Below are 27,203 nucleotides of genomic sequence, written 5' to 3'. Positions count from 1 at the left end.
GGCGAATTGGCTTTCGAGAGGAGGGGTCTGGCCAGCGAAAAAGGGAAAGACGAGTGCAAGTCGGTCAACTTGTCTCCAGTTTCCCTGAATTATAGGCAAAGAGAGGCGAGATGCAGAGCGATAAAGTCCCACAGTGGCGGATATGCGGTCCAACAGAAGAAAATATCCCTTGAGTGTGTTCGCCCTCGCCTGTTGCAGGTGACGGTATGGCTTTGTTGGTTGGGGGCACCCGTAATGTTATAAGTGCGAGTTCCGTGAGGTCCCGCAATTCAAACTCGTGTCGCAAGCTGTGGCAGAGTCAAGTCGTAGAAGGGTCCGGTTCTTCCAGAAGGCGATTGCGTGTTGTCTGGGCTCTGCAGTATGCGGAATGTCGCTGCTATGACGAATCCGACGTTGGCTGTGTTGCGTCGAGTTGGCCCGATTGCGGTGGATGCAAGTGGCTCTTTAACTCTCGGTCCCTTGAAGCTTGAAGATGGTTGACGCCCAAGGTTTGCAGTCGCCAGGCGGTGGGGTGTCAGGCAGTGTATATGTAACTCGTAGCGGGCTTGATTACTTGATCGCTGTCCGCGCTTGTGCGTGTAAGTCGTTACCCGGTTTTCGTCCTGAACTCTACAGGCTGTGTAAGAATAAACGAGGCGACACGACTGGGCCCGCAAGCGAACATGCAAGAGAGGGAGAGAGGATAGCGTGGCGGTTAGGGCAGGTGTTCTTGCTTTGCAGCGGGATGAATGAACGGACAAGGGCGAGAGCAGTTGGCTGTGTCCCAAGTTGCAAAGTAATATGGATATGACAGACAAAAACCACGACGACGGTGCGGAGAAGGGAGGAAAGGCAAGGGGGGAGGTAGCTCGTGTGGAGGGTATATCCAACTTATCAATCGTTCGTACCTTTTTTTTGGCCTGGCCGGTTGCTTGCCTGCTTGCTTGCCTGCTTGCTGGATTGCTTGGTTGCGTGCTTGTCCTGCAAGGTCGTGTTTTTGCGGGCGGCCCACCGACGAGTGACTCTTCCAATCCGCAATCAGGTAGGGCAGCTGGCCAAAAGCCGAAAGCGGAGATGGCACGACCACGGGGGCTTCGGCCAATTGTGCCTTGGATTCGATGTCTCAGCTCTCACAATGTATGCTGCCCCTTCTCATCACAGGGAGGATTGCAGGGGACAGGAAATTCTCCGGGAGAAAACTGGGTAGCCTCTTCTGTCGTGTCGTGTCGGGTCGTCGAAATTGTTGCTGCTGCTGCTGCTGCTGCTGCTGCTGCTCCTACTGCTCTAGTGGTCGCAACACTCAATGTTTCCGGGTGTGGGTGTGTGCTGCTGGGTGCTGGGTGCTGGGTTTCAGCGGCTTTCGGGAAGCGCTACCTACGGTAATGCCCTTGGCAGTGCAGAGCTCGCTGTGGTAAGACTAGAGGATGCCCTGAAACGGTCGAGCCGAGGGGCTGCTGAGCTTATTACTTAGAGCAATAGCGGTATCGATGAGGCAATGCAGGATCGAGATGAGCGCAGCGGCTGAGCGGCTTTGCTGATTCTTGTGCAATACTTGTATCACCTCGCGTCAAGAAGTCGAAAACCCCGGGAATGGATGGCTAGGCCCCGGCTCCTTCTTTATCAACTCTTGCAGACGAGGAGAAAGGGGACCCTGGAGGGGAGCTGGAGGGGAAAATGCAACCAGAGGGACGCGGATTCTCCTAACGGCACGCTTCGCAAGGCCCCCCGATGCATCTTTAATTGGCAAGCATTATCATGCATACTATGTAGGCTGGCGTGGGGTGAGAGGGTCGACTGCTCCAGACTAGAACACAGGGAGCGTAGCCAGCAGAGTTCACCCCCGTTCACCCCCGTTCACAGAGGCTCGTGGGCGCAATCCAGCAGCCGCCTGGAACCTTGGCTACCGGCCGGCAGCAATATCGCCATTCTCACTAAGCACCAACAGGATAGCGAGCCCCTCCCTCGGCCCCAGGTACTTTCATCAGGGTGGCCGTCCAGGTCGGTAGTCACAGCCAAAGCGGCACGCCGCCCGTAGCCCGGCGCTCTCTGGCAAATGAGCAGCCACGGTTGGCGAATGCGGCCACCGCTGATGCTCTCCTACTCGGCGAAAAAGATTTTTCTCTGTACATGGATGTCGTGATGGGCGAAGGGGGAGTCACAAAGAGAAAAAACTTTTTGGGCCGCCGACCTAGTCAGTAAAACCCACAGCGCTTGTTCAGGGCCCGTGCCTGACCGATATTTTGTGACTGGCGGGCGGTTCAGACTTCACGTTCACCAAAGGACTGGTGTCGCGCTGTCCCGGGTCTTTTTCTTCCCAACTCTATGCTGACTTCATCCACCACCGGGACGAGCACGTTTCTTGGACGCTGGCTGAGAGGTCGCCCTTCCAGGCGCGGGACCACCAGGTTGCCAGGGCGGTTAGCCTCTCGACCCCTTCTCAGCCCTGAACCTTGCCCTGGCACCGCTGAAAGTCTCCGCCCTAGCCTCGATCGCAGCCGGATCGTGGGATGCGCCCTCTAGCACACACTTGTGCTGTCTACCCCGGCCAGCCTAGACATGTCGCAATTTTGTGGGGTTTGCTAGGCGAAACCTGAGAACGTTTCTGCTCTCTGGTGTGGACGGCAACCTCGTCGTCAAAACCTGTTGTCTCCCGAGCAATTCCCAGCTCACCGTCTGGAGCCTGTTAGTCATAAGTCCCAGATTCCGCGCCATCGTGAGCTTCAACCGTCTCAGCAAGCTCCACATTTGACGTGTCTCCCCAGGCCCGAAAGACTATTGCATCAAGTCTTGCCTTCTCCCAAGGTACCGGTCTGTGCTAAACTGTTGACGAGTCAGAGATCGCCGCACAGCCCACGCAGCAAAGGAGAAAACGGTGCAATTGAGCCGTCTGCAACACGCTTGGGGAAACCACTTTCCGGCTATCATATCTGCGGATTACAACCCTCTGGCGCCGGTGTAGTGCCGGAGCAGAGCAGGGCATGACTCTCCCAGTCGGACGCATCCACTTGTCCCTCATTTTTCAAAGATACACAGGATAACAACTAGAATTAGCATCAAATCAAAGCATGGCCATGCTAGTTTTGTGCTATGCACGATACGGATCTGTCACTCGATGATCTGCAAGTCCCTCCTGTCCACTAAGTTAATGATTTTGCGGGGTCCCTGGAGAGATGCATCCCCCGACCTTCCCGCCTGAGGACGCACTTTGGGACGGCAGTACGACAATTGGATTTCTCTTCTTCTCTGAGCTACGCTACGTTGCCCCCAAATTTCATCTGGACTTGTCTCCATGACGTTCGGCTCTGCACGGTACATCCGTGGGGGTTCTATCACAAGGCGGCTCAAATCTCGGCGGATATGAGGCCGACGATAGTCGAGCCAGCCCAGCCAGCCACGATAACAGACAGAACTTATCCCGTGCTGTACGGACGCACAAAGGTGGGCCACTTTTCCGTCCTGCTTTCCGTTCCGTGGTGGACCGAGAACACCCATCCGAACTTCCAGCTGCCCTGGCAGGCCTGATCGACGGGGGTCGGCGGGCTCAAGGTTGCAGTGCCCCTTGAAGCTTGACTGGAAAAGTTCCTGTCCCAGCGTGGATCACCCACTCCTGCTGCAGTAGTAGTGGGCTTTTCGGCATGCCGTTTTCATACCACGCTGCAACGCTGCAACGCTCCATCCCACGTGCATGGGAGGTTTCACACGGCGGGAGGCACGACAAATCTGCTCCTAGGAAACTCACCCGCAGTGGATGCGATCAAATTCAATGAGCTGATGTAGTGGAGTGTCATTATGGGTTCATACAGAACAATGCCCCTCCGGATCAATTAGCCCATGCCTCACAGCCGTGCATGCATGCCCTCACAGCTGTCTATAGGCTCGGCGCCATGCACAGATGTCGGCCCCAATCTTTCAGTGAAGATTCCACATGTGGTCGACCACGTCTCTGGCCTGCTATCGATGAAACATTTCCACCAGCCAACGTGTCGGCCACAGCCATGATGCTGAAGCGGAAAACATCGGGCTTTTCTCGATAATTGTGGAGTGGAGTGTGCGGCGCTCGCAGCGTGGACCCTGGATCGATTTCATGCGAGATAAGACTGCGATGGACTTGGAAATACCCCGAGTCTCCCACGCCCAGCGCTTAAGCGAGCATCCCAGAATCAGGATAATATCGCTTTGCATGCAATAGCATGTAACTATGCCACACAGAGTCAGAGCTCTCTCTCTCTCGCCTTGCCCATCGGCTCTCCATCCTCTGCAGGTACCCTAACGTATCCCGCCTCCCAATCATGCGACTGCTCGCTTCTGAGTATCCTTATCATGATATTGTGCCGCCTCGAAACGAACACCAAGTCGGTCGTCAGGAGCCATCAATGAATGGCCCAATCAGAGCTCCTGGTGGGCCAGATATTTCCACATTCGGCCAATCTATGGATTACGCGGGGCCGTAGGACTCGAGACCCTGCTGACTGCTGGAGAACGGCTACGGTTGCCGAATTGAGAGCTGTTTCATCACTTGCATAACTATTTATTGATGCTGTTTGTGATGGCCGCATTACTACCTTAGGGACTGTGGTACATTCGTCATTCTGACGAGTCTTTGGTCGGGCGAATGGTCGAGCTGGTCACCTGTTCAACCAGGCTCATTCATAATTTCCTTATCTGCTCACGGCTTTTGATAAGCCGGCCCCAAGCATGACAGCTGAAAGCCTGGAGCTATCCAAACGCTAGCATCTTACTATAATGACAATCTGGGGTCTCCAGAAGTTGGCCGAGGTCGATCTTGATCTACGTGCGCATACGAACCTCCCCGTCACATGGCTGGACATGGGCGCCGCTCGTATCAGTCAACTGCCACCTCTGTGGAGAGCGGTTCGCGTTCGGCGTTGGCTCTGAGTTGAATAGTTTGAACATCCTCATGCGAAACTTGTCTCGATGCGGACCCGTTGAACGCCCATCTCGCGGTGGCGCGACGAATGGGTCCGGTCTAAGCGCTCAAAAACGCATCATTCAGCCAAGCTGCAGAGATCAACAAAACATCTGTCGTAAACCGTCGTTATCGTCGTCGCGCCTTTTGCATGTTTCCTTTGGCCAATTCAACCGTCCATGCAGGAGGAGCGCATGGCTCGATATCAAACGTTGTAGCACCCTGCGCTGCAACGCCAACCAAAGCCCCAGCAGGGTATGATATCACATCTGGGAATTCGGGGGACCCTACAAGTCATGATCGCCGCTGCATGACCACCCGGTATTGGCCTCGGTGCATCCGGACTGACCCAAACGTATTCAACATCGCATTCCAGTTGCCCCTCAGGGTGGGACTTTAGAATCTCAATCCCGGACCAGACATACGATGTGCTGTGTATCTTGAACTTGGCAGCAATCCCCACCTCCATCAACCATCGGCGCCCGACTTCCGGTGCCGCACACGGCTGCCCTGATTCGGCTGGTCACTGACGAACTATGTGCACCCGGACCTTGATACCCTGAACATGGGCAAAGTAGTAGAAATGCGGCACCACTGGCTGCGGGGGTGGTTTGTATACCACGGCCTTGGCAACCGAGGCGCGTCCTGGGCGTCCTGCTTCTCAGAGCATAGTTTGGTCCCCTTGGATGACCTCACTGGGCAGCATGCTGATGACATTGGCACGGAACACGCGGGCGGGTTGCTCGGGGGGGAGAGTCTCGGGAGTAACCACAACCCCTTTGGCACGTACCCAACACCCATACGCACGCACTTGGCGATTTGGTAAGACATGCGTGCATCGCGTGACACGTACGAGTCGACGGTCGTGCGACCTGCAGCGCGCCGCACCGAGCCTCAAGGGTTGGATGGGGTCGCTAGGGCGGGTTTTCTTGGGTAATGGATACGACCTCCGCATTTTCTAGAAGCCAAGAGCGATGCCGCCATCCGGCTCGGCAATTAGGTAGCTCACCTAGCTCCAACTAGCTATCTTTGCTCACCGCATGGAAGACCGAAGAAAGACGACCGCGCCATTGGGAATGAATGACTGCTGCTGTCATTCGCCGTCGACCGGCAGCTTGGGGGAACGCAATCTACCCTATGCATAGCCGCCGTCTCCCTATACTAGGTTTACCGCTATGGCGATATAATGGTCTGGCAATTCCTCAGCATCACGCAATGGCTGATCACAGGTGATCGCCTTAGCAGTTTGAATTGACACTTGCGTACACCGTCTTGGCTCAGGAATCTGGAAATGGATCACTATCGTAGGAGTACGGTACATTGCCGCTCCAGATGAGAACCGCGCACCATTGAGACAGGTTGAAAGTGACAAACTGTCGTATCACATCCCCTCCCAGAAGAAAGCCTTCCCGCAGGAACTTTGTGACCCCGTGTCACAAGGAGACGACCGAGACCTTTGAGGAGCTTACCCGGCGGCTCACCGACAGACGTCGGATTCCCCATCTGTGCATGTATTGCGTGACACGGGGACCGTATAAGCGGCCATGTAAGGGCAACCGTTGCACCATCTCTCGTAACCGGCCAGCTAGAGCACGGCCACCCGCCCGTAGCACACAATATCACGACTGATTTAGGTTGGGCTGCAGGACGGACCGACCGCAATGCAAGGCGCACACATCTGTCTGCCGAGATGCGTGAGGGTCTCCCGCGTGCAGAACTCCCTGACCACTGGGAAACGACATGTGCTTGTTCCATGCCGCCATGTGCGCTCTCGGGGTCGGAGTGACAAGTCATGAGAAGTGAGGATATGTTTGCTGGTCACGGCTATGTGGCAGTGTGGGGACTTTTGGCACCTCCCAGGTAGTGAGGGATCGTTCCTTTCTGAGGGCAAGTGACAGACGGCTATGCAGGGACTTTTGTGCAGATGTGAGTGCCCTCTGGGGTGTGATGACCAGCCCATTGGGACGACGGCAATAGCGTGAGCCCTTACGTCGCCAGCCGAAGCAAAAGAGACGAGTCACAAAATAGTATCTGTGTAAGTGGAATCAGTCTCCGGGACCAATGATAGTTCTCATAATGTATTGATATCACTTCCGAGTTTGGTCTCGATGTATACCCAAAGGGGTCTTGTGGGCAACATAGCAGAGGACCATCACTCTCCGACACTCCAGCGCCCGCAGCCAGATTATGTATCCACGTAATCGATCTCTCTACGTGCCTCCGCCTAGAATGCCTGCCATTGTTAAGCCTCCATAAGTCCATGGTGTCCTAAGATTATGAGAGATCCCCGAACAAGTATAGTTGAAACCAATGGTATCCAGATAGCGGGCCCAATTGCCTATCTACTTGCGTTATAGCAAGCTCGCGGTTCTCTCCGGACAACTGTACGTCGGAAAGCAGACCAGCAAATAGGTTAAGCAGCTACATTGTCTGGGAATTCGAAACCCTTCATGCACAACGGATACTTTAGCACAGTCAAACCCCATAACATCGGTTGCTCACCGTCCGCCAAATCTCCATTGAGGCATATCTGAGGCTACGGAAAAACTCAGGGGGCGCGTATCGCAGCATCTATAATATATACACACCCATGCGCTGAAACAGCAGTGCGCACAGAAGGCACTTATCCACTCTCGTGTCTGACAGTGAAGCCAGACTCGAGACAGTTCCCCTAGATCAACGAAAGCTTTTGCGCCTTAGACATCCCATCAGAAGTAACCCAGACTCCCTAGTCGTAGCGCTCCTTGCCTAGAGAATAGGGGGGCCTTTGGAAGAGAGAACAAAAGGAAAAGAAAGAGAAATCAAGTGGTATAATGTCCCTGTTCTCCACTGCGCCGCGGTCCCATGTCTGCGCATGTCTGACCTGCTATCAATCTCATCCCATCCAGTTCCATCTCCTTCCGTCTATCGCATCGCATTGCATGCCACCTATAAATGAACCATCCAGAACGCCCACAAAACCACGACCGCAACTTGCTTTATTCAGGGCAGCCTGTGTCACCGGTGATAATACGTCTCGTGCCGCCGGCCCTCCTCATACCAGCTGGAGCCCCGGTGCTCGCCGCCGTGCGGGGGCTCGGTGCTGAGCTCCTGCGGCCCGAAGCCCCCGGCGGCGTACACATTGCCTGTCCCGTCGTCGGCGGTCCTGATAAGACCGGCGGGGGGTGGCGGCGGCGGTTGCGCGCCCTCGCGCACGGGGCTCGGCCACCCGTACTCGTTGCCGGACTTGGTCGGGTCCCCGCCCGCCGCCGAGTACGGGCTGACGACGAACCCGGGACTGCCGGGCCCGTTGCTGCCGAAGCTCCCCGTCCCGGTGGCACTGACCGGCGGCGGTGGCTGGTCGTATATCTCGCTGACGCCGGTCTCGTGGATGTTGGCCGGCATCTCCTGGGGGTAATTAGGTATCAGGGGCGGGCCGCCGGAGGGCGGCTGCTGGAGCCAGGGATTGCCGCCGTACTGGCCGGGCCCATAGGTCGGGCTGACGGGGGCCGAAGCGGGCAGACTGCCGTCAGGGCTCCAGGCCAGGCCTGAGCCGCCCTGCGAGTATGTGTTGCTGCGCATGGGGGCGACGGACGAGGTGCGCATCTTGGAGAAGTCGTCCTTGTCCTGCTGCCGGCGCCGGCGTAGGCACAGCCAGGCGCCGAGCAGCAGCGCGGTGAGCCCCACGGCGGCGCCGACGGCGATGCCGGCTATAGCGCCGTTGGACAGGGATGTCGACGCTGGAGGCGTGGAGGTTGGCGAGACAACGCGGGTGGGTGCTCGGACCGGCGCCGTGAACCTGCGCGCCATGAGGATCTTGAGGTCCGGCGTGTCGAAGCCGTTTTGCGGGCTGGTCTTCGTTGCTGCGCCTTGGGCATTCCCGCCGATCACCGAGGAAATCAGTGACGGGACGACGTAATGTGTTAAATTGCGGCGGTACAGGTACCACTGTGGATGGTGTTAGTGAGAGTACACGAGCGTCGTCAAGCCCCCGTCTACTATGCGGTCCACTTACCGGGCTCTCGTCCGGATTCTGTTCACCCAAATCAAGGCCATGGGTCCCAAATTGCTCAGGCGAATCACAGGTTTGATCATCCAGAGGGAATGTGCCGCCGATGATGAGCATCTGCGCGTTGTCGATTACGTTGCAGGTAAGAGTGTTGTGGGGGTACTGCTCGAGTGTGCTGTTCGCTGGGTACATCTTTATCCAGGTGAAGCTGGGCATCGAGAGGATGTAGACATCGTCGAAGCCCGAAGTGTTGGGAGGCATGCCGGCGCCCCCATAGAGGTATCTGTGAAAAGAGATGTTCTATTAGCAGGCAACGAACGAAAAACACAGCAAAATATGATGGGCTTAACTTACACGTTAAAACTCGACTGATCAGAAGCCCACGTAACCCCAGCACAGAATTTTGAGCGCATGGCGGGTACCTCCCCGGTAGCTCGTTGCGTGTACCACTTCGAGCTTGCGATATCAAAGGCGAATATCTGGTCCATCGGCTGGCCCGTGATAGTCCCATTCGCATTGGCTTGTACTCCGCCGAAGTAGATCAGCATGCCACTATCGCTCACGGGGACGTAAACCATGGCACCCTCTGCACGTCCAATATTGTCTGGCCCCGTCATGTTACTCCACTGGTTCTGATCCATACTATAGTTGATCAGCCCTGTCGTTGCCATGCGCGGCCCCGTCCAGTTGGGGACGGAATTGTTGCTCAGCCAGCCGCCGTAGTAGTAGGCCTCTCCGAGGTCTGATACCGACACGCCCGCTCCATAGCTCGGGCTGTTCAGGCTCAACGGCGGGTTCTGGATGATGTTCCAGTCGTTGTTCAGCGTGTCGTACTCGTAGAGGGCGAGTTCGTTTGGCGGTGTCTGATAGTACTCGCCACCGAAAAGGTAGAATTTCTTGTTAACATCGTCTGCCCACAGGATGCCTCCATTCACGCTAGGGATTGTCGCATTCTTTGACAGGTTCGAATATAGCTGTGGCATGCCGCCGAACCCATTATGGTCGAGGTCCTGATACGATAGGAAGGTATCTGAGATGATTTGTGAGCTTTCACCGTCTAGGGTTATGTTACGCTTAGATGAAATGCGAGTAGCATACTGGTGTAGTTCGTGGGATTATCTGGCAGGGGACTATAATTTATGAAGCCGCCATCGATGTATAACTTCCGATCGACGACGGCCGTCTGATGTCCAAACCTCCTGCAGAAGTCCGCTACGGGATCCCTCTCGTCCGACAGCACACCCGAGATGAACACAGCTGCATAGAGCAGGAGGGTGAGAGGCGACAACGGGCTGCGGCGTGGTCGCGTGATGGCGGTGGAGGTGGAGCTCTCCCTCCCCCGTGAAAGCCGGACCGGGATTATACCCCGTCTCGGCCGGTGCGGTTGGGGCATCATGCGAAGGTCGCGCAGTCTTGGGTCATAATATCCTTTGCGGTCGACAGTGAAGTCGATTGCGACAAGCAAACCCGATGTCTTGGTTGGATTAGGGAAAACGGACCTCTCCAGCGCAGCATTTGCTGTTACTCATCACATGGGAAAAAGTAAGAAAGCGAGCGATACGAAAACCAGGCGGGTGGCCAGGCACCCGAACGTGCCCTCACAGACAGACGGAGAGGCCCAAACGTGGTGGGAAACTTACAGCCAGCATGTTGGCCGCCAGGGTTCGGCATCTCAGTGCTGCGGCCTATCACAGTCGAGACACTTCATGCTGAACGTTCTGTCATGAGTTGGCCAGGCCGTTCTGCCCGCCTGTTCGCGCGTCAGTCTGCATCACTCTGCATCGTTAGAGCTCCTGTCAGACTTTGGTCAAGGTTTGGTCCGGGGCTGAGGAGGCGGAGAAGCTGATTGGCACGAGACCGGACCAGTGCCCAGTCTTTTGGGTAACACATCTGAATTCACGGCGACGCCCCAGCTGGGCGGCGCAGCACAGAGGCCGGCCAAACAGTAAAACAGCAGGTAGCCGAAGAGCGCCTGGCAATAGTGGCTCCTTGTGACCACTTGGGCTGGGATACCTGGATACCTGCAAAAGGTGAAACCTGGGAGATGGAAAAGACTCGGGCGAACCAGAATGGCGGGAGGCGCACAGCTAGGCACTTGCTGCAGCCAGGAGCGACTGCTTTCCGCAAATGAAAACACAACAAGGGCCCAAGAAGCTGCTCGGCTCTGAGCGGACTACCCTGTGGCTTGCCAGGGGATGTGGCCGTCCGAGGTCGACACACTCGTCCGAACAGTTGCAGCATCGCAGGAGCTGCTGAGTTGTCCTTGCTTAGTGTCCGCAGGGTTGGGATGGGACGACGCAGTCACAAGGTTAGCTGACCAACGCCGAATATGCCTGTATATGGAATGGTGGTCTGACATTGAGTTGAGCCGGGTCGCGTACCCCTTTGGTATGGCACGAACCCGTCGATCTGGAACCTATGCAAATGTACATTAGACCATGTCTTGCCATAACTCTCATCTTGTTATTGAAAAATCAATTGGTCCTGTGGCGCTTCTGCCAAGTCGCTTCCTGTTTCAACACAGTCCAAACCGCCTCCATGAAGCCCTCGATAGTAGGCTTACTGAACGCGTCCAGTACTCCCCTGCGAAAACTCGAGTCCTCTCTGGCCAAGTAATCGGCCATTGGTGTGTTGTCTCTTGAGTGAGACGCACCGAGATGCGAAACAGAGTGGCTCTTTGTAGACAGCCCAATTGCACGCAAGTCGAGTAGTAAATCTTCCTCAAGTATGCCTGTCGCGCTTCCTTGGTCGAACGCCGTGAGCGAGATTCGATGACTCAATATAGCGTTCAAAGTTCGCACCAAGGCGTGGACGAACTCTTCTGATCCCACGAGAGATCCACTATCTGCCTTGTCTTCTCCCGGTTTTGAAGATGTGTTTGAGGACGTGTTTCCATCTGTCTGAGTATTATCGCTGCTTCTCGCGGCGGTTGGCGCCGATAACCACTGATTAGTATACCACAAGGTCCTCAAGGCGCCTAGTTCCCCTAGTATGTGGATGAAATGCTTCAATGCTGTCCGGCCGGAGTCCATCACAACTAAGTCAGCCGTGCTTGTGCATTTGATATCCTGCACCATGTGTCTTAACGAAAAAGGTGAGACCTGTCCACTGATATCCGTACCGGTCAAGAAGCCGAAGACCTCGACGCGACGGCGCTGTATATCTGCCAGAGTCGCGGGGTCGTTCCTGCCTGCCGACGCCGTATCGAAAGACTCAGATATCGCCTCCAATGCGTTGGCAAGGCGGTTGATCAAACTGAGGCCAGGACCATGCGCTTCCGGCTCTGGCGCCAGGTACATTCGAGCCACCGACAAGGCAGAACATTGGACTGCTAAGGGGAGGGCAAAGTCTTTGAACCTTTCCCCGACTGGTAGGCCCCGAGATGAAAGGTTCAGGAACACATTGTTGGAAAAAGCTAGCACATCGAACGGATGCGGCGGCTCGGGGCGAACGGCAATGCGAGCGAGGGCGTCCCCGATGTCGTTGCTGAGGTCGGCAGTAAGCGGGCCTCCACCGGGGCGATGCAACATGTGCTGTACGGTTCGTTTCAACCTGTCGAAGTGGAGGCAGCTCCGGATTTGTTCCCTGTGCTGTTCGAGTTGCCCAGCAGGATCAAGGGAGGACACGAGCTTGGAGGCCTGCTTCTTTCTGCGGAGCATGTAGGGGATAGCTTTGAAAGTGGCGTGCCTCGCGTATCGAGGGATGCCATTCTTTGCTAATAGAGAGTCTGTAAAACCGGGCGGCGGTGCCGGCTTGTTAGATGGGGCGGTCGAGAGGCCGGCGAGGGCGGCGGCGAGAACGTCGCAGTCGTTGATGCGCCATGAATGGCTGCTTGCTATCGAGTGCTGGAATGTGGCCTCGTCCTCTGCGTGCTCGGCCTCAAAGGCGGCAATGCGCTGCTCGAGGGCGGCTTGGCGGCGGTATTCCTTTGCGCCGTCGTGCTCTGGGACGCCATCGACGTCGGGATCATAGTTCCTCACACTTGGAACATCCTCGGCGATCAGGTCGAGCAAGAGGGGCTGGGCGACGAACTGAGGGTACTTGCGGCGCATGGGTGGGCTCTTTTGGCGGGGCCAAGGGCCAACATAACGGTCGGGTGTCGTCGACGACAGCCTGTGAAGGGACCGCAGGCTGCCCAGGCGGTGCATGACTGGGGAGATGGTGTTGTTCGCGCGTGATTTGACATCTTAGGAACACATCTGAGATGCGCGGCCCAGAAGCAGACCATGGGGTGACCCTGTGTGGGGTCTCTGCAACTTATAGGGCAGCTGCTGTGGACAGGACGGACTGTACCATGATAGGTAACTGGTAGTGCGCTGAGAACCTGGGGAAGCGGAGCCAAAAAGTGGGAAATGAGTCGATCGTGGGCATTCTCCGGGCGCGCAACGGGCCACTTTCTCGACGGCGCGATCGGGGAAGAAGCAACTTGAGTGCCGGAGCGGTGCTGGACAGGGTTGAGCTGGAACGATATACAGGGGTTGAAGCAGTAGACTACTGCCTAGGTATGGTCAAGCCCCCCCTAGACGAAACTAACAGGGCACCCAACAGGGGGCCAGGGGGGCCAGGGGGGCTGGAGGAACAACGGCGGAGGCAGAAATAATCCGGCCCTGTTCTCCCCAGTACCTCGAGGTACTCCCGTACTGGACTGCACTGTGCAGCCTGCCAAAGACTATGATGGTAGCGCCCAACTGACATCACATCAGCCCTTGCTATCACTAAGCCCCGGCCTGCGTCCACTTTGAGGAGACTCCAGATAATTCTATACTGGCTTGAACGTCGACAGGAAGCCAGGCGTCACTCGGTTTTGGACTCGGTCCTCCCACGCACCCATTCGACTCACCCAGAGCCACCACAACCACCCCCTCCGAACCCTCACATCATGCCTCCTGCGAAGAAGAGGAAGACCGCGAGGTCCGCCGTGCCCGTTGGCGACACGGAAAACACTGCCGAGGCTCCCGCCCAAGCACCAGGCACCGAGGCCGAGACGAAAACAACAGAAGCAGAGGTGGGCACAGCGGAGGAGAAAGATGCAGCACCGATAGACACAGCAGACACGTCCGCGCCGCCAGAGCCAACGACCACCACGAGCGCGAGCACCTCGGAAGGCTCGTCCGCCCCAGCTGCCGCCACCGCCACCGCCGCCGACCGCCTCGCCCGCTTCCGCGCCCTGCAGGCCCGCGCCAAGAAGTCGTCGTCGCAGAACCTGGCCGAGGCCACCAAGGAGTCGCAGCGCCTGGCCGCCGACCCGGGCGCCCTGACGACCCTGCAGCGCAAGCGCGACGCCGCCGCCTCCAAGCTGCTCAAGGCCGAGACCGAGGAGGCCGGCGACGACTTTGAGCGCCGCCGCGCCTGGGACTGGACCGTCGACGAGTCGGAGCGCTGGGACAAGCGCCTCAAGAAGAAGGCCGCCGCCCGCGACAACACGGCCTTCCAGGACTACCGCGTCGAGGGCAACAAGACGTACAAGCGCCAGGTCCGCGCCATGGAGCGCGAGGGCGCCCGCACCGGCGCCGCCGACGACCGCCGCGCCCGCTACGAGCGCGACAAGATGGCCGCCATCGAGAAGGCCGCGGCCAGCGGCGGCCTGGACATTGTCGAGACCGACGACGGCGAGCTGATCGCCGTCGATAAGGATGGCAGCTTCTACAGCACCGCCGACTCGACCGGCTTCGTCGACAACCGGCCCGACAAGGCCGCCGTCGACCGCCTGGTCGACGACCTCAAGAAGGCCGAGGAGAACCGCCTGCGCAAGAGGCGCGAGCGCATGGCCGCCAACGGCGACGAGGGCGACGTCACCTACATCAACGAGAAGAACAAGCAGTTCAACCAGAAGCTGGACCGCTTCTACAACAAGTACACGGCCGAGATCCGGGACAGCTTCGAGCGCGGGACCATGATTTAGCGGGAAGGATCGGAACGGATTTGCACGGACAGGCCGGCCAATTGTTTGATTAGGGTTAGCGACGAAATAGACTTGGATTGCATCGGGTATGGGGTTCCCATTGCAGATCTTGCACGCTCATGGTGCCGATGCGATAGACGCACGCCTTTGACAGAGCTCAAGAACTGTCGAGGTGTTATAATGGATGATGGAACATGGATTAGCCAGAGGTGTACATGATCCACTGCTGTGTGAAAACCGCAAGGAACATCTGACTTGGGGGAGTCGGATTTCAGTATCGTACAGTCTATACTTTTGAATATATGTACATGACAAGCCGCTGCCTTTCTGGGATGACTATCCACTTCGACAACCTCTGCAGATAAGTCTCCCAATACTATTACAGTACACCCTTCTACAGCATGCCCTTCCTCCAAGCCCGGTTCGCCAGGTCCTCGATCTCGGGGATCTCGACGGGGCCCCTGACCTTGTCATCGCTGAGGGCCTCGACGACGGCCTCGGCCACAACGTCAACCTTGAGCGGCTTGGCGCCGGCGGCGCCCATGAAGCCGCCCAGCACACCGCCCGTGACCCTGTTGAACAGGGCGCCCGCGCCCGTCATGGCGGCCAGCGGCATGGTGAGGGGCCGGCTGGCATCGTACAGGAAGGGCGGGCGCATGAAGATGCCGCGCATGCGCGGGAACTCGGACGCGATGGCGCTCTCGGCCTCGCGCTTGGTGGTGATGTAGCGGGCGGGCAGGACGGGGGCGCCGGCGGCGGCCGAGATGTAGACGAAGGACTGCGCGCCGCTGGCGGCCGCCTCCTTGGCCAGCATGATGGCCGAGTCGCGGTTCATGTTCTCGTACGTCAGCTGCTGGCGCGTCTCGGGCGGCCGGATGTCCTGGGCCTGGCCCTCGGCGACGTGGCGCTCCAGCGGGTTGCCCGGGCGCGGCCCACTCGAGAAGGCCCGCTGCAGGCCCGCGATGGGCGACTCCTGGCCCCGCAGCACGCCCTTGTAGTCGGCCTCCAGCAGGATCCCCATGCTGTGGACGACCGAGTCGGCGCCCTTGAGCAGCGAGACGTAGGTCGCCGGGCGCAGGATGTCAGCCCGCTCCCACGACACCCGGTGCGCCCAGGGCGGCGGGGTGGAGGAGGCGGTTACGGTCTCCCATTTCGGCTCCCCTGAGCGGCTGGGATTAGGGTTAGATACGTGCATTGATAATGGATGATTTATGATGTATGATTGAACATGAATACCTTATCGATGTGACGTCCCATCCCCTCGCTACAGCGAATTTGCAGATCCTCGACCCTAGGAAGCCGTTACCTCCGCACACGATGATTCGTTTCGTTGCTGGCGCCGCCATCGTGATCAATGTAAATGCGCGGCAATGAGGGTCCGTGGGCTCCGAATCAAATTAGAGAAGCTTCTGCCAACCGGCTTATGGATGGTTCTGTCGTCCAGCCTCAATGCCGTGCGATCTGAGTGCGCCGTGAGAGGGCCAATTTGAAGCTCCCAAACCCCCAAAGCTTCGGAGAGCTGTTGAATACCGATCGAGCAGAAAACTCAATGACGAGAATTGAAAGTGAGGGCTCAAAGCAGTCAACTTGGTGGACAATAGATAAGATCAAGTTGACATTCGTGTAAGAGAAGGGTACTTGTCAACAGACGTATTAGTTGACTTACAGACAGCTCCATCAAGTCATGTCATCATCGGCGCATGTGCGAGGCTGAGAGCCCATGGAAAAATCGACGGCGCCGGGGTCTGCCCAAGATGCCGCCATCATTGGCTCGGTGGGCTATCGATCCACTATAAGCCCCCGCTAAGCAAAGCTCACTCCCCTGTAGCTGTGCAAGGCTGACGGACGCATCTCCTGGCAACTTTTTTTTATCCCGACTGATTACATACTGACTGACTTATCCCTCCACTTTATCCCACTATCACCAGACTGCCCTGGACACTCGCCAACCAGCCATCCATTCGCCCAGCAACACCACAGATTTCCAGGCATGGCGCCCGCCAACGCCGGCAAGCGCGTCAAGGGCGTGCAGATCTACCGCCCCTTCATCTACGGCACCACGGCGCGGCCCTTCAACGACACGGACAACCCGCGCCCCGCCCACGTGCCCGCCGACCACACGCACAGCTGGCAGGTCTTCGTGCGCGGCGTCGAGGACGTCGACGTTTTCTACTGGCTGCGCCGCGTGCAGTTCAAGCTGCACGAGTCCATCCCCAACCACCTGCGCACCTGCGACGCCGAGCAGATCCAGCGCGACAACGAGGGCAAGCCCCCCGCCAAGCAGCAGCGCGGCTTCGTCGTCAACGAGACGGGCTGGGGCGAGTTCGAGATCACCATCAAGCTCTACTACGACTCCAAGAGCGGCGAGAAGCCCCAGACCATCTACCACCACCTGCGCCTGCACCCCTACGGCCGCACCGACGAGGAGCGCGAGGCCATGCGCAACAACGGCACCGGCGAGGTCCTGGCCTGGACCTACGAGGAGCAGCTGTTCAACGAGCCCTTTGACGAGTTCTACAAGATCCTGACCTCGGGCGCCCGCGACAAGGGCGCACCCGCCCCCGGCGCCGCCGGCACCGGCAAGGGCAAGGGCAAGGGCAAGTCGGCCGCCGCCACGCCGTCCCAGAAGGAGGAGGGCGACGTCAAGGAGCGCAGCGCCATGATCCCGCTGACCAATCGCCCCGGCCAGCCCTTCAGCCGCGAGACGGAGCAGCTCGAGATCAAGCGCATCAAGGAGGCCGAGGAGAAGGTCACGGCCATGATCCTCGAGCTCAACAAGGAGACGACCAAGAAGGAGGCCGAGCTCGCCGCCCTCAAGGCCGCCAACAGCAATGCGGCGCCGGCCTAGAGCGTTGGCGCCGCCCGCGGAAGTAAAGATCCAAACCCATCCGTCCACGAAAATGGCGGATCGGAGCTCATGACGCCGCCTCCCCCTCCCCCTCCTGTGTCAGAGCTGGCGGCGACAGAGACGCCCCCGGCGGTCGGCAGCATCTATGACAGTCCGGCCCGCAGCACCCGGGGCGCCAGCAGCGGCATGCAGCTGCAGATACAGCAGCAGCGCCAGCAAATGCAGGCCGACAAGGCCAAGGAGCGCGCCGATAGTCTGGTTGTGAAGCTCAGAGTGCAGCGCGAGAAGCTCATGGAAATATTTCTCGAGAGGAAGAAAAAGAGGCAGCTTGGGGAATGAATTGGAGCCGTGTGCACCCATACAGATACGCCTGGGAGGGGGGGAACATTAAGCGGAGGAGAAGTACGGACGGTGAACTTGTACATACTATTTACCTACTTGGTGCGGTATGGAACTGGCCAGAGGGGACAAGGCCTCGGAGGTAGTCAGGGGTGAGGCATGTACGCTATGGTTGCCCTTACGGCTTTTTGTCGGGCGTCTTTTGACGTGAGACTAGTGGTAGACTATACAGAGCTTGTCTTGGAGCAGTCAATACGTCTTTGTTGGATGGTAGGTTTGATAATGAAGCCGACAACTGCAAAACGATAACGACACCGTATTATCTAGCTTAGTTGCCTTTTCTGTTACATCATGAATGTGGTCTCGAACGTCATCGTTACCTTTTTTCAAGAAAGGCACCAAGGTGGCAAAGGCAATGGTAGTAGTTGCAAGGTCTTCACGCAGGTCAGACACGCCGGTTCAGCAACGCGTTGAACCCAATTACGGCAGCAGAAGACGTTTCATGGAGCAGTTGATGGGGATATTCAAAACAAAGACACGAGCATCGGCGTGCGAGAGAGCTGTGCTTAGAAATGAGTACCATTCACATATGCTGCCGACTCCCACAACTCCTATCAATGTGTCTCCTCGAGGACTTATATACAGCGGCCAATGGCTCATGGGCTTTCGCTCAGGGATTAGTAATCTGCCAAAATGAACCGACACACAGGTTTAGGGCTCTACTTACCTCTTCATTCAAGCATAAGGGATTTGGATTTGTGTCTCCAATAGTCTCAAATCAGGAGCTCCCTTTGCGAGGAAGCACCTACACACATGGCATCCAGAACGGCCTATGCTACCATGCATAGTACTACTACATAACTATGGACTTTCAGCTTCTGAGCTCTGCCTGTGACTCCTCAGTGGAGCTACGAGGCAACAAGTTTGTTGGGAACGGGTGTTCGAAGCGCAGGAACAAAACTCTTCCAGCTGTGCAGCAAATAACCATAGTAGACTCCGATATAGCAACTTTTCTCGGAACATAGTCTGCAGTGAGCCGCATGATGTTATTGCGCCCATATGTTATCCATTGTCTGTCGCTGCTAATCCCCCACGCCGGAATAGCCATATGACTCACCGCATTCGTGAGACTAGGTGCAGCGAAGGTACCAGCGTCTGTAGCAATCAGGCTGCCTGTGGTGTCAAACTCCAGTGTACTCGTTTCAGCTCCAATATCGACCGTTTGGAGTAGCGTGCCTGCGTCGGTATTCCATAGTTGCACGGTTCCGTTCGCAAATGTGGCTAATATCCGATTGTTGGGGGAGAAAGTCATCGACTTAATAAAACCATGGCGGGGTGCGAGTGAGTGTTGCAGTATACCTCTAACAGCATCCCAAACTTGTATCGTCTCATGTCCGCCCAAGGCAATCAACCTCTTATCAGCTGACAACGCTCCCAGGCTTATTAAACGGTTGTTCGGCTTAAATTCTTGTATCGCCTTTCCTGTAGCAACGTCCCAGAGCCACACAATCTCTCTGAATACGGACAGTAGCATCTTGCCGTCGTGTGAGAAGACGATCGTTTGGTCAGAAGTGACATTTTTACCGTGATTGAGAGTTTGTAACAGTGTGCCGGTATTAACATCCCAGAGTCGTATCTGCACTTCACGCCCCCTCGACAACGACGCTAGCATCTTACCATCAGGCGAATATACAACTTCGTCAACAAGTTCATGTTTCAACAATTGTAGCCGTGCACCTGTACCAGGATCGTGAATGCACATCATGCCATCAGTCGAACAAAACACTAGCACCTTGCCGTCAGGCGAGAAGACAAGGCCTCTGGCGTTTTCAAGTTGGTATAATGGAGCGCCAGTATTGGCGTTCCAGAGCGACGCATATGGATAACGTGTCCTATCATGTCGGATGCAGAACAGCGCCACTGTTTGTCTGTCAGGCGAGAATACGACCGAAGCAACCGTAGCGCTGGGGCATCCGATTGTGTGTGATTCTATGTATGACATGACATCCCATAGTCGTACTCTGTAGTCGCCTGCCAACGCTATTGTCAGGCCGTTGGGTGAGAACGCAATTGAGTTGCCGCCTCTATCGCTCTCGAACGTTGGTAGGACCGTGTTTGCATTGAGATCCCAAAAATGGACCGAATTCATTGTCACCGATGCCAGCCTCTGGCCGTTTGGCGAAAAGATGACTGAGGGAACCCGGTATCCACCGTTATGTAGCGATTTCAGCAACTCGCCAGTGGCAGTATGCCAGAGTTTTACTGCACCATTCCCTTGTCCTGAGGCTATCATCCGACCATTGTCATGGGGAAACGCGACCGAAAGAATATCACTGTCATGGTGGGCGCTGTCATTAACCATAATGGTTTTCCGCAGCACGCCGGTGTCAGCATCCCAAAGCCGTATTGTACAATCCCAAGACCCCGATGCTACCGTCTTACTATCGGGCGAGAACGCAACCGAAGAGACTATGCTGTCATGGCCCTCGAGCATGTGGAGCATCTCCCCCGTCTTAATATTCCAAAGCAGTATTGTGTAGTCAACACTCGATGATGCAACTATCAGGCCATTGGGTGCAAATGCAACTGATTTCAGAGTATCGGTGTGGCCCTTGAACGTTTCTAGTAATACGCCCGTGTCAGCGTCCCACAGCCGAATGGTTCTGTCGTTCGACCCTGACACCACTGTTCTGCTTTTCGGTGAATATGCGACAGAGTTGACTGCACCATTATGGCCCTGGAGAATCTGTAATGGTGCGCCCGTATCGGCATCCCAAAGTCGGACAGATTTATCGATCGATCCTGACACTACTGTCCTTCCGTCAGGTGAGAACGCGACTGAACTGACAACGCTGGTGTGGCCTTCTAGGGACATTGCCTGGCCCCAGGCTGAAGGCACTCTGGGTGGCAACAATATCCATTTTGCAATTTTTCCTTCGTAGATGGAACGAACAACGCTGGAAGTTGGAGCGAACACTAGTGCCGATGAGTATAGTTGCAGAGGGGCGGTTTGAATCGTTGTGCGCACGGATTGTATGAACCGGACGGCGTCAGTGATGAACTGTGGCACGCTCTGGCAATTACCGGACTAGAACGAGTTAGCCGAAAACCCCGAGTGAATATTTACGTATACGTACCTGAGGCAGCGATTGCACAACTCTGATTGCCTGGAGACAATCCCACGTTCTGCCCAACCAACTCATTGCTTCCAGCCAGTGGAGGAAGTCTGAAGAGAGAAATCCCCAGATCTCATCAGCGTCTGAAATACTTGCGTTGGCTTCTTTGAGATGATGAGACCAGAAACGACAAGCGTACTGGACGTCGGGGCTCAACTTCTCATTAATCCAATCAACTGCTATCGATGCCCGCAGAGTTCCTGGCGCTTCAACTTCGCAGATGTCAGCCTTGTCCAATGATTGGCGAATAATTCGAAAGCAATGTGAAGCTAGATTTTGGTGGGTTTTCTTCTCGTTAACCCGGAACACCCCCTGCTGGCCTTGTGGGTCAACAAGGAAGTCGCGGAATGACAAGTGAAGTAGCCTGATGGGTTCTTTGGGCGAATCTGGGACATTGAGGGTAGAGTGCAGTAGGTCTAAGACATCAAAGACGGTATCCAACTCAATGTCGAGTAGGCGCGACACAGCGTGCGCAGAGAGAGGATCTGCAAGCAGCACTATCGAGCCCACAATCTCTCTGAATCGGCTGAGGGCATCTTCTCTGTCATCCGCCAACAGGTCTGCGATACTTTGTTCAAGGACTGGCATATACGTGGCAGTAAGTCTTGAGCCACGAACTCCTCGGTACCCCAGAACCTTTTGTAGCTTCGCCACAGGATTTCCACCTTTACGATCTGAGATGAAGCGGCAGACAGTTGCTGCGAAGATAAATAGAGGGTTGGCCATATGAGCCAATGCCTGGAGGTCGGTGTGAACTGGCCATCCGATGGGGACCTGTCGCTCTGAGTTGACGCTGCCGTTGTACTCCAGCCGTATTTGACCAAGTTCGTGCTTCAGGAACGTGAATATGTCCTTTTCTATGATTTCTTCTGCTATGTTGTGAAGGACAACTTCTTGGTATGTGCCGTTGATAGCTTGGAATCCTAGACGGACCGGCAGTTCCGGCCTACTGGTGACGAGCACTTTGACCCTTGGGGTATGTAGCGATTTGAGCATCGATAATAACGCGATAAGGCGTTTGATATCCTCCTCTCGATCGCACTCATCTAGGGCATCAAGTACAATTACAAAACTGGGGTTGGCATAGCTGGTACTCGTTGCTGAAAGTTCAGAGAGGGGATTCATTATCAGTTTATCGAACTGTTCGCGTGTGGTCTTCGAGAAGATGGTAGAATCCGTATCGATGCTCTTTTGCACGTGCGGTATCGCTCTTGGTACTCGCTGGGCTAATTGATAAGCAATAGTAGTAAACAATTTTGTTACGCCGGCGCGGTCTGCTTCCCCTCGTTTGAAGAAAAAACTCGCCGCAAGCATACCAGTATTCGAGAACTTGAGTGCCAATGATCGCAATATAGTCGACTTTCCTGTCCCGGCCATACCTGATAGCCAGTAAATTGTTGGGGATTCAGGATCTTGGGCCCAGTCAGTGATCTCTTGCAAGATACCGACTCTGGTGTTTGGTACGCAGTAAGCATTGTGCTCCTCCTCATGAGAGTCGAACATAGCTCCAGGAGCGACGGGCAGTTTCTCAATTATCCTGGCCAAAGATGTCTCGCGTGTAGATAGCTCTCTGCGGAGTCGTGCAAATGCTCCTCCCTCTTGTTCGCCGTAGATCAACGGCATCTGCACTTCGAGTATTCCCAACAAAGAGTAGACTTTGTCTTCTTCACGTGTAGTGTTGCGAGCGTCAGACCACTTGATGCGTTCTTCGATCGAAAACTCTGAAAGCCGGACATCTCGGACCAAAGCTTGGATTGGCAGATGTGTGATATTGTGAATTGTTTGCTGCAGCGATTCCTTATTTCCGAGCTTTTGGTTGTCTGAAGAGAAGAACTCTACAACAGGAGGAGCGATGAGTTCCTGCAATGTCCACCCGCGGGTAAACCATCTGCTTTTCTGGAGGTTCAATTTCCATGTCGATCGAGCTGCATCATCAGCTTGAGCGCTGGTGTGCGTAACGTCTGCCAAGTACACGTAACACTTTTGAGCTTGCCTGTACCAGCGGAACATCGAATTGATCGATTCGGCGAGCTCGGCAGAGCTGGTCTTGTCAATGCAGCAAGTATCGACCCAGAAGTGTTCGATGCCATCACGCTTGGCTTGCTGCCCACAGAACAGAATCTTCCTGTAGCCGAGCTTTTCTTTCCCTTTATTCTCTTGAATATCTTTAATCGTGACCTCGCCATCTTCGTCGCCCCATGTGTGTGAAAGTATGGCATACGGAGGTATGTTGTCATGAACATCCCTAGTCAGCGTTAAGTGGTCGTTGGCTCCAAGTTGAAGTAGCCGCATCGTGATAACATGGGTCGAAAGGCGAGGTTCGATACTTTCAGGCAGAACTTGAGGTGAGCCAAGTGGTGTTCCTGGTCCCTGGGGAGGCAGAAATGTGCCTCAACGGATCAGGCATCAATCCTCGGAAGGTCTGCTGTGAGACATTGAGGCTGAGTCGGCATAGGGTCACCCCATTGACAAAGGTGGATATTAGAGGGCGCGGGGTCATATAGCTTGACAAATGGGAAGCCATGCTTGCCCGCAAAAGAAAGCAGCATCGCTCAATGGGCGCCAGTTTCGTGTAACATGGAATCAGGGAAAGGCGAACTAGAAATACAATGCAGGGAGGCGCTATATGCTACAAGTTTGAGCACAAGTTTGATTCAATACTTATATTCTCATTTTCTAACGATCAATTACTAGTTTAAGTTTACAATAATTCCGGGTATATGTGAATAATAAGTTGCGGTGATTTAAGGCCCCGGGAAAAGTATAATTGTACAGGGACTAACATCTAGCTTAACGCTGGCGTTGGGGTTGGTATAAGGCTTCCAACAATTTTGATTGGAGATATTCGGGTTTGGGAGATTTACGAGCTTAAACATAACTAGGAAGTAATTAGCGGATGAAAGAAGGTGTGGAGACTTTTCTAGACGATGGGTATGCCAAAGTGCGAGCCGTTTCCCCATAGAATGCTGAGCTAGACCAACTACATATTCTGCAGGTTTCTTCTTCAGCCCCCATTATAAAGACTACTTGTTCTCCAAATCTGTCAAAAAGTTTCTATATCTCATGACAATGGCTTCGACGGCGACATCAACAACAAAAGCAATCAGGGGGACGACTATGGTAGTACTTGGCAACGTCGTGAGCTCCACCATCCTCGATAATGCCGCGGGACTAGCGACAAAGAAAGCGCAAGAAACAATAAAAGTAATCGGAGTTGAAGAGGGCTCTACGGCATATTGGTATCATTGTTGAACAGTGATCGCCGTAACGAGAAGAATCCGAGGTCGACCTAGCTATGTATAATACTTTATCTTAAAGAGAGTCTGCAAAAACAAAACAAAAAAAAAAACCTTACGCGTCAGCGCATAAGCTACCAAGTATACTATAATCGATTCCCTCAGCCTTACTCGACCATGTTATCCAAAGGATCAAGGCCTCCTTCTCCCAGTACATCAAGTCTTCCTTTCCTGCCAAATATCCCTGCCCATTCCCACCCCCTTTATCATTTCCTTTTCCCCGGCTAAGTCCTATCCGTTTCATCATAAACAGATCATTCCACAAATACATCCTCGACGGGAAATTCAGGCATTCGCTTGGTCGGCATCTTGAGGGTCTTCCATTTCCCGTCGCTCTTCTTCTGGACCGTAGTAACGGCGGCCCCAGGGGTCAAATGCTCAACGGCAAATTCCTTCTCTTTGGCATGCCCATACGTTTCGCCTACTTTTTCGTACTCTTTTGCAACGTCATAGATCTTTTCTGTGATTTTAGTAGAGTCGAGCGTGTAAAGGTATCCGTTTCCCGTATGGGCCTTGGCGAACTCGAGGTCAATCGTGGTAGAGATGAATGGGTCCCTAGAAGGATGCTTCAATAGTGTTTCCACATGCTGGAACAACGTGCCTTCTGGTCTATCGAAGCCCTTGGCCTTAAAGCCTCCTGCATTTTTGATAGTCCCGGGACTGCGTGAATCGCCTCGGTAGAGAGTGGTGGCTACAATACCGCTCACCAGCGATGCAATAAGACTGAAGAAGACGAAGAAAGAAGAGCTGTGCATCTTGTGAGAGTTCTTGCAACTTTTGGGTTTAGGCTGTAAATTGTAAATGTGAAATGTATGAGAATGCTCTATTTGCTTGGCTGTGGATTTCAGAGATCTGAGAGCTAAGGAACGAGAACTTATATACAGTTAGGTGGTATCTGACGGTTTCTTAAACCGTTTATTAAAGCTGAGGAAGAAGGTACAACCAAGATGACAGGTATGAGATCCAAAAATCGAAACCACACGAAGCCGACTATTCGAAGGAAAATCCTACAGACAGGCATTGTTGTAGATGGCGTCACTTTTTTCAAGTCAGTTGGACTGCAGTGGCTTGCCTGTAACTCTCACCTCATTTAACAGGAGAGGATGATATCAGTAGGAATATGAAGGAATACGGGCAAGTTCAGGTTAAAATAGAAACCACTGGGCCGGCGTTGGATACGCAGAGACGCGGCTGTGTTCCAACGCACATGCAGTTGGTGCATCCAAAGAAAGGAAATCTGCATATGTTGGGTGATGAATTGTGTGGATTGATAGATCAGGGGGATGAAGGAAGACAATGGTGTTCCAGAGCCTACCTACTGTGCTTTCCACTTCTGCAGTACGTACCACCAAAATACAAGAAGCCTTGAAGGTACATATAATGTAGTTCTGATAAAATCTTAGCAAATATTGCCTTCCTGTGGGAAGTTCAAAGAGGTCGCACGATGTAATGTCTATTGACAACTTGGCCTATCCTAGGCGCTAAGGCAGAGATGGAGGCATCCGCTCACTTGGCACGGATGTGAGCAGCAGGATGACTCCACATATCCGAGACGTCGTACTCTGGAAGCGCATCAAAATCGCACTCCAAAAGGTGTCTAGCTACAAGCACTACTTCCTTCTTGCCCTGCTCCTCCGAGATGTGAATACCACCCTTGTTCTGTTCCCAAGTGATAGCTTCGATCTCCACACCACCGGTGCTGCTTCCACTGTCGTTTGGCTTAATGATAAGCACGTAGAATTCCTTTCGCGTCGCGGTTCGAGAAAAGTGGATAGAGATGGTACCGCTTTGGCTCTGATCCGTGACTGAGACGCGATATTTGTCATCTTGATCCTGAGGCTCGAAACCAGCTTTGAGCTTCTTAAAGTCGGCGTCGCTGATTCTCAAACCCCACGGTGCTGTGGCAGGCTCCTCCATGGCGTGTACGTGATCTTTTAGTTAGTTTGGCGTGAGCATGAGGATACCTGCGATTGTTCTGGACTTCGCACGTACCTTTGGGTGCTGTAGGAATGGGCTCTGCTTGGAATAATTGAGGACGGAGAAAAGGGACAACGCTGTACGTAAAGTAGTGTTCGTGCTGTGGTTTGTTTTCCGCAGCAGGGCAGATAAATGTCGAGCGGCAACCATGCGTGTTTATAATGCTATTGTGCCGTTCGAGTCCTGACCATGTTGTAATGTGGCGGGGATGAGCCACGATTGTATTGTACTACCAACATACAGAACTACCATAATGCAAATGTCCCCTCCTTCAGGCCAACGTCATTTGTGACAGCCCTGTAGAAGGTGGACATCCTGTCGGCTAACATCATGTTATTATTAGAATGAGCCTCGGGCCTTTTTTACTGGAAACGCAGATTTGGCGTCGTCTCGTGTGGATGTGCAGTCCCTCCAAAGCAGAACAGCGCTGCATCCTTTTATTCATGTCTCGATACAATATGGGCACAACATTCTGCGAGCTGTCAACCCTGATTCAATCCGATCTCCCTCCCCAGAGTCCCACATGGCATGCGCAGATGCGGATGATCGCTAGAAGGTATCTATGGTATAAAAGCTCTAACTAGTTAACTAAGGCCAGGCCAGGGTCCAGTCTGGGTGGTTGGATGAGGACACTCGGCCGGAAAAACTCCACAGCGATCAGTCGCGCTCTAACGCAAGCGGATCGTCCCATACCTAAACCATCCGTTGGTCAACCATGATACTCAATTCCAACCGGCCCATCCTGGTTGCAACATGCCAGAAGGCATATCC

The 27,203-nt window shown here is 54.7% G+C and overlaps 8 protein-coding genes across 8 annotated transcripts; 2 read left to right on the top strand and 6 right to left on the bottom strand.

The window, feature by feature from the left end:
• Window positions 1-7,903: 7,903 nt before the first annotated feature.
• On the bottom strand, window positions 7,904-10,565 carry JN550_013133 (uncharacterized protein; the record flags this gene model as incomplete). Its single annotated transcript, XM_049311687.1, has 5 exons — window positions 7,904-8,833; window positions 8,901-9,177; window positions 9,249-9,924; window positions 9,993-10,412; window positions 10,535-10,565. The coding sequence occupies 5 exons, from the start codon at window positions 10,563-10,565 to the stop codon at window positions 7,904-7,906; spliced, it is 2,334 nt and encodes a 777-aa protein (XP_049164921.1).
• An 803-nt stretch (window positions 10,566-11,368) lies between these two features.
• On the bottom strand, window positions 11,369-13,042 carry JN550_013132 (uncharacterized protein; the record flags this gene model as incomplete). The annotated part of the gene is made up of 1 exon (XM_049311686.1): window positions 11,369-13,042. The coding sequence occupies one exon, from the start codon at window positions 13,040-13,042 to the stop codon at window positions 11,369-11,371; it is 1,674 nt and encodes a 557-aa protein (XP_049164920.1).
• A 731-nt stretch (window positions 13,043-13,773) lies between these two features.
• On the top strand, window positions 13,774-14,796 carry JN550_013131 (uncharacterized protein; the record flags this gene model as incomplete). The annotated part of the gene is made up of 1 exon (XM_049311685.1): window positions 13,774-14,796. The coding sequence occupies one exon, from the start codon at window positions 13,774-13,776 to the stop codon at window positions 14,794-14,796; it is 1,023 nt and encodes a 340-aa protein (XP_049164919.1).
• Window positions 14,797-15,190: 394 nt separating this feature from the next.
• Window positions 15,191-16,142, bottom strand: JN550_013130 (uncharacterized protein; the record flags this gene model as incomplete). Its single annotated transcript, XM_049311684.1, has 2 exons — window positions 15,191-15,965; window positions 16,033-16,142. The coding sequence occupies 2 exons, from the start codon at window positions 16,140-16,142 to the stop codon at window positions 15,191-15,193; spliced, it is 885 nt and encodes a 294-aa protein (XP_049164918.1).
• Window positions 16,143-16,786: 644 nt separating this feature from the next.
• Window positions 16,787-17,644, top strand: JN550_013129 (uncharacterized protein; the record flags this gene model as incomplete). Its single annotated transcript, XM_049311683.1, has 1 exon — window positions 16,787-17,644. The coding sequence occupies one exon, from the start codon at window positions 16,787-16,789 to the stop codon at window positions 17,642-17,644; it is 858 nt and encodes a 285-aa protein (XP_049164917.1).
• A 1,210-nt stretch (window positions 17,645-18,854) lies between these two features.
• JN550_013128 (uncharacterized protein) lies at window positions 18,855-23,451 on the bottom strand (the record flags this gene model as incomplete). Its single annotated transcript, XM_049311680.1, has 3 exons — window positions 18,855-19,264; window positions 19,343-21,071; window positions 21,121-23,451. The coding sequence occupies 3 exons, from the start codon at window positions 23,449-23,451 to the stop codon at window positions 18,855-18,857; spliced, it is 4,470 nt and encodes a 1,489-aa protein (XP_049164916.1).
• Window positions 23,452-24,709: 1,258 nt separating this feature from the next.
• On the bottom strand, window positions 24,710-25,210 carry JN550_013127 (uncharacterized protein; the record flags this gene model as incomplete). Its single annotated transcript, XM_049311679.1, has 1 exon — window positions 24,710-25,210. The coding sequence occupies one exon, from the start codon at window positions 25,208-25,210 to the stop codon at window positions 24,710-24,712; it is 501 nt and encodes a 166-aa protein (XP_049164915.1).
• Window positions 25,211-25,961: 751 nt separating this feature from the next.
• Window positions 25,962-26,372, bottom strand: JN550_013126 (uncharacterized protein; the record flags this gene model as incomplete). The annotated part of the gene is made up of 1 exon (XM_049311678.1): window positions 25,962-26,372. One exon carries the CDS (start codon window positions 26,370-26,372, stop codon window positions 25,962-25,964), a length of 411 nt encoding a protein of 136 aa, XP_049164914.1.
• Window positions 26,373-27,203: the final 831 nt, after the last annotated feature.

This window comes from Neoarthrinium moseri, assembly GCF_022829205.1.
Source record: "Neoarthrinium moseri strain CBS 164.80 chromosome Unknown scaffold104_Wmoseri_CBS_16480, whole genome shotgun sequence".
In the NCBI taxonomy this organism is placed as follows: Eukaryota; Fungi; Ascomycota; class Sordariomycetes; order Amphisphaeriales; family Apiosporaceae; genus Neoarthrinium; species Neoarthrinium moseri.
Note: the sequence above shows the minus strand (reverse complement) of the source record. Positions and strands in the feature narration are given on the sequence as shown.